General features: G+C 61.5%; 1 protein-coding gene across 1 annotated transcript in view; it reads right to left on the bottom strand.

Annotated features, from left to right (window-relative positions):
• Positions 1 to 271: 271 nt before the first annotated feature.
• TEAD4 (TEA domain transcription factor 4) overlaps positions 272 to 5,969 on the bottom strand; it is a gene marked incomplete at its 5' end in the record, with an annotated part of 59,453 nt that continues 53,755 nt past the window's right edge. Inside the window, 3 exons of the mRNA XM_024733123.1 lie at positions 272 to 561; positions 647 to 799; positions 1,622 to 1,762. Coding sequence (XP_024588891.1) covers positions 448 to 561; positions 647 to 799; positions 1,622 to 1,762 — 408 coding nt within the window. The remainder of the gene's footprint in view (positions 562 to 646; positions 800 to 1,621; positions 1,763 to 5,969) is intronic.

Raw genomic sequence — 5,969 nt, 5'->3', positions numbered from 1 at the left:
GGCAGCAGCAGCAGAGGTGGCCAGGGCGGATGCATCCGTCACTCCCAGCTGGCCAAGGACCCACGCCCCCCTCAGGCCTCCCAGCGTGGCCGGCAGCGGCTCCAGTGCAGCGCAGGGGCTGACCCGTCTTGAGCTTCAGCGTCTGGACGTTCCTGGCTGAGTCCACGGGGGCCTTGGCTTCAGGACCGCACCCCGGGGCTGCTTCCGGCCCGCTTCCCAGCCAGCGCCCGCTCCCTCAGCCCCTCCCGAGGCTCCCACAGCCAGACGGGGCCTCTGAAGGTGCCCAGATCTCGCGTTTATTGGGCTTAGGCACTGTGGGTTCATGTTCCTGGGTAGAAGAGTCATGACCTCAACTCTCCTGGCGCTTTGTGGGGGCTGCCCCCGCGGGTCCCCACCCCACGTCCCTGCGCACACGATGTCTTGCCCCCCTCCCTGCTCCCCGGTCTCTTATTCCTTCACCAGCCGGTAGATGTGGTGCTGAGTCCCGTGCTCGCTGGCCGACACCTCGAAGACGTACGCGACGCACAGCAGCGTCTCCTGCGTGTCTCTGTTGGTGACCACCTGCAGGGGTGAGGGGAGGAGGGAGACAGCATGCCACCTTCCCTGCCCACTGCCCACTCTCACCCCCACCCCTGCGCACACACACCTGCAGGATGGTGAAGTTCTCTAGCACGCTGTTCATCATGTACTTCTCGGGCAGGTGCTTCAGCTTGTGGATGAAGTTGATCATGTACTCGCAGAGCGGCGAGCGGTGGATGCGGTAGGAGTAGTGGCCATTCTCGTAGCGCGCGTACTCAGTCTGTGGGGCCCGGGGACAGCGGAGCTTAGGAGGCCGCCGCCCGCAGGCCCCAGGAAGGAAGCTCCACAACCCAACCGGCCTTAAGTGGGAAGGACGGGCAGAGCCCAGGGAGTCCTCAAGACAGAGCACCCCCCGCCCCCCATGACCCAGACGCCGGGTATCGGAGGAAGGAGCTTCAAGACGTGGAGACGAAGACGGAATGACAGCTCAATCCCGGCCGCACATGGTGGACGGGCCACAGGGACCTTGTGGCCACGGAACCGTCACGTATGTGTAGCTACACATCTGGGCGCATACACACAGGCATGCACACAAGTGAGTGCGTGTAAACGGACGGCATCTGACTCGGGTTGGTGGGCTACGTCGGTGTCAACAGCCAGGTTACTAATGGTCCACTCTAGGTATGTAAGATGCTGCCATCGGGGCAACTAGGGAAGGGATTACCATTGCACGTGGATCCACAACGATCTCAAAATTAACATTTCACTGGAAATAACTAACTCGAAGAGCTTCTCAGAGACCGCTGCTGCCCGGAACCACCCGAGGGGTCGTGGGGAGCTCAGCTCTGGGGTGCTGGAATGGCTCCCCGTGACCTGACGGGCAAGAGGTGAGGCCCACCAGGATGGGGAGGTGCTCTGCTTGTGTTGGACGGGAGGTGGGCTGTCAATGAAGAGGCACGGCGAGGGTCAGACCGCATTCATTCAGACATATCTGGGCGCAGAGGCGAGAAGCCCGGGCCGCAGGGGCGCGACGGTCTGGCGCCCGGGCCGCAGGGGCGCGACAGTCTGGCACCCGGGTGGGCGAGCAGCGGCGTGTGCTCACCTCCAGTTTCTCCACCACCTGCTTGCCGAAGGAGCAGACCTTGGTGGAGCAGGTGATGGTCATGTTCTCAGGACTCTCGTACTGGCTGGACACCCCATAGAAGGAGCTGCCCTCATCCTCGATGTTGGTGTTGAGGTCTGCCTGGAGGGAGACAAGGGGAGACCAAGGAGGGGCGGTAACTCAGAGGTGCCCTGTTGGGGGCGGCACTGAGGAGGCCTCTGGGGCCACAGCCCAGGCCCCAGGGCCAGGACGCCATCGGGGGGCTCAGAAAAAACGTGGACGCAGGACCTCGGAAAGCTCCCTCATCCATCCACACGCAGGCCTGGTGTAAAGTCAGGCCGTGTGCCCCAAACAATGGCAAGAACCTGGGCCTGCATCAGCTCCCGGCCCTGCTGCCCACCGGGTGCCAACAGCCCAGCAGACGGGGCCCCCAATCGGTCTTTAGAACATTAGGGCCCTGCCAGTGTCCCTTCAGCAGTGGTTCTGGGGGCCTGGCCTCCCGCCATCTCTGGGGCACCGCGAGCCCGGCCACCCTTGACCTTCTGCATCTGTTCTGCCTCCGGACCAATCTCCCCAACACCGGCCTCCTTCCACTGGGCTCCTCTGCAATCGTTCTGAGAGCTCTGTGCCCGACAGAAGTCTGGCTAGCACCCTCTCATCGAGCCCGTTTGCCAAAGGGAACCCCTCCCCAGCCTGGCGTGGGAGCCCCCGGGCCTCTGATCAGCTTCGTGCCTGATGGCAGGGTCCAGGACACCTCCTGCTGCGTGTTGGGGCGATTCGAAGTTGCCCCCCCAAGAAAAGGTGGGTAAAAAGACTCATGACTTCACACCCACTCCCTGCGAGGGGGACAAGGCAGGACGGGGGCCTCAGTTTGATCTCAGGCTCCCCGACTGCGGGCCTTGCCCAAGGCCACAGAGTGGATGAGTCACGGGCCCTGGGTCCTCAGGCTCCAACTCTGCTGCTTCTCCCACCCAGCCGAGAGACGCTGGGTGAGGCTGTTCGGTGCCTCGGCGAAGCCCCCAACCACTGAGGGGTCCCCCTCCCGGAACCTGGGCTCCACAGCAAATCACCCCATTTGAGGTGCTAACAGAGCGATTTCAGACTCAGAAGCAGTGTGCAAACATCACAAAAGGCTTATTCTTAGGGGGAAGCCTCTCCTCCCATCCACACAACTCGTCCCAGATCACTGCCCAGCAGGACCCAGAGTGCAGACCCACAAACGCAGGGGAGCTCCTGACCGCGATAAGGTTTCTGACCCCAAGGACCTTTCTGCACAAAGTTACAGGGAGCCCCAGAACCCTGGGAAGTTTCCAGCAGGATTCAGAGCCAGGCCCCGGGCTGTTCTGCCCCTGGCCATCAAAGTCATTACTTTTCTCTCCTTTGGGGAAAGAAGTTTTCCAAGAGCAAGAAGACCCTCTAGACTGGCAGGGGGGCAACTGTCTTGGGCACAGCAGAAATTACAGAGCCACACACTGTGTCAACAGGGACCTGTATTTACTATTGTGAACTGACTACAACATAATGTTGAACAGAAAGAAAGAAAAAGAAGCGGTCATAAAGCAGAACGAGGATGTGTTACTTTTTTTTTTTTTTGCGGTACGCGGGCCTCTCACTGTTGTGGCCTCTCCCGTTGCGGAGCACAGGCTCCAGACGCGCAGGCTCAGCGGCCATGGCTCACGGGCCCAGCCGCTCCGCGGCATGTGGGATCTTCCCGGCTCGGGGCACGAACCCGCGTCCCCTGCATCGGCACGCGGACTCTCAACCACTGCACCACCAGGGAAGCCCCGAGGATGTGTTACCTTTATGATGAAAATAAAGGCTGTTTCCATGTTGACCTAGATGGCATACATTTCAGTGTGCCCAGCAAGGGCTTTCACGGGGCCGTTAGGAAGAAAGAAGAAAATGAATTACAGGGACTTCCCTGGCCGCCCAGGGGTTAGGACTTTGCACTTGCACTGCTGGGGGCCTGGGTTCAATCCCTGGTTGGGGAACAAAGATCCCGCAAGCTGCACGGCATGGCCAAAAAAAAGAAAAGGAGAAAACTAAACTCCAAAACGAGCAGCAGTCTCCCGCATCTGTGGTGGGCGTGGGGCAGGGCAGGGGGCGCCCAGGGGCCTGCGGTGGGCTGGGAATTAGTTGCTGCCCCGGGGACAGCACCAGCTCTCTGTCTCCTGTTCTCTCTACTGAGTCACACGCTTCTCCTCGGAGACCCAGTTCGTCGGACGTCCTCAAAAAGGCCTGGGGGACAGTTCGTGTGTGCTTGAGATACATGAGCGCAGGGCAGGAACGTGGACCGTGCCTGGAAAAGAGCTGGCAGGGAGCCCGGCTCCTGGGGAGGGCAGGCGCCCGGACGAGGGGGCGAGGCCAGGACGTGAACTGATGTCTGCCGGATGCAGCCACCGCCGTCCTCCTCCTGATTGATGCTATTCACATAGCACTCACCACACGCCCCACTCCACCCCTAACGGTTTCTTTCAAATCAACTCATTCTTATTCTAAGCAGTCATATCCGTGACATCAGGGATTCTGTTTCTCCTAATAGATATGAAAACAACCACCTAACTGTTAATGAAGAAATGTGAATCCGTGCACTGTGCACCGGGCTCGGGCAGGGCTGGCATGGCCCCTCCAGGCTCTCCCCAGCGCACAAGGTAGCAGCTGCCCAGCACCCCGCGGGGATGGGACGTGCTGTCACCACCCTGTGCTGGCAGGGCCTGGCCTTGCCCCTTCCAGATGGTAAGCACACTCGAGGCGGGAACCAAGCTCTCCCAGGGCTCAGGCCCGGCACGCGGCGTGCCTTCCACAGAGTGGCACGGAGCTGTTGAAACTCCCCTCTCGGCTGCTCTGGGTGTGAAGCGGTCCTGTGCTCACAAGGGGGACCTCCACCCTCTGCACCCCGGCCAGTCCTCGGAGCCCCGCCCCGGCTCAAAGACACTCCAGGGGCTTCTGGCATCGCCTCCCACTCGCCTGGTCCTTCCAGTCGCTCCATTGCCTGTTTATCCTGCCTGGCCCAGCATGGCCAGGACAGGGGGCGCCCAAAGAGGCTGCAGGGCTGTCTCTGCTCTCATGGAGTGTGTGACTTTTGGGGGAGCAGGTAGAATGGGTGAGCTGGTGCTTGAGAGAGAGAGAGAGAGAGAGAGAGAGAGAGAGAAGGAGATGGGGCAGAGATGAAAGTCTCAGACACCTCATCTGGCTCAGACGTTGGCGGTCCAATGTCTGCCCCAGAACCTACCCTATGGTCCCACTGCTTGGTCCCGGGGGACCCCGGCCAGCGAAAAGCGCACACCCCACAGCACCTCACCATCCTCGGTGCCATCCTAATTACAACCCACCACCTCCTGCAGCCCCACCGCGTACCCCCCAATCTGAGAACCTCCCCGCACACGCTCAGCGTCTCTGCCTTCTCAGCCTGAGAGCAAAGCTGCCCCCCACGTTACCCTGAGAGCGCCCCTGCGGCCCCCTGCCCTCCACCCTATTCATAGCTACAGTGCAGTGGCAGCTCACAGGCTGGGCCTGGAACAGGTGCAGCGGATTGGGTGGCTGACAGATGAGCCGGGACAGCCGGGCCTGGGGGCCAGGGGGCTCAGATTCATTGTTATGGGCTGGTATGTGCCTGGGAGAAATGTCAGGGCCCTTCGACGGAGGAAGGTCTGGGGTACTGTCCTCCCTGTCCGGCCTCGGCCCAGCTCTGCCCGGCATTTTCAATCTGCAGACTGGAGTTCACGGCCATCAGTGTGTAAGAGTCCCCTCTCCCACTGCCTAAGGACAGAGGTGGCCTCTGCTGGTCTCACATGTCCTGGGGGAGTTGGGAGCTTCTCAGCCCCTGCATCTCACATCCACGGAGCACAGCCTGACACCCAACCCCTCCTGCCCCCAATGCCACCGCCAGCTGGAACCGATGAGTCCCGGCGGCCCACGAGCCGGCCACTTACTACCCATCCCCACCAAAGAGAACAGTACCATCGGCAGGAGGGGGACAGGAGGCCGAGCTGGGACATCAAAGTCCTCCTCCCACTCCAAGCGGGCTCTGACCCACTCCGCAGCCTGCGTGCCCGGGGCCCGGGGCCGGACGAGAAAACCGCCAGGCTTTGGGGCGGAGCGAGGGGGGTGTGTGGCGACACTGTCCTCTCCTGGCAGCATCCCTTCCTAATTGTGTGGTCAGTCTCACACCAGCTACAGGCCAGGGCACAGGAGAAGAGGGTTCCAGACGGCTAGGGCGCCGAGGCTGCCTCGGAGGACCCCAAGTCCCGTGGTTAGCACTCAGGAGACCTTCCTCTCCCACATCCCAGGTCTGTCCTTCCCTGGTGCCTCTACCTTCCCCACGCAGGAGGAGAGGGACCGGATGACA

The sequence above is a fragment of the Neophocaena asiaeorientalis genome, unplaced genomic scaffold (assembly GCF_003031525.2).
Source record: "Neophocaena asiaeorientalis asiaeorientalis breed wild unplaced genomic scaffold, Neophocaena_asiaeorientalis_V1.1 scaffold150, whole genome shotgun sequence".
Lineage (NCBI taxonomy): Eukaryota > Metazoa > Chordata > Mammalia > Artiodactyla > Phocoenidae > Neophocaena > Neophocaena asiaeorientalis.
Note: the sequence above shows the minus strand (reverse complement) of the source record. Positions and strands in the feature narration are given on the sequence as shown.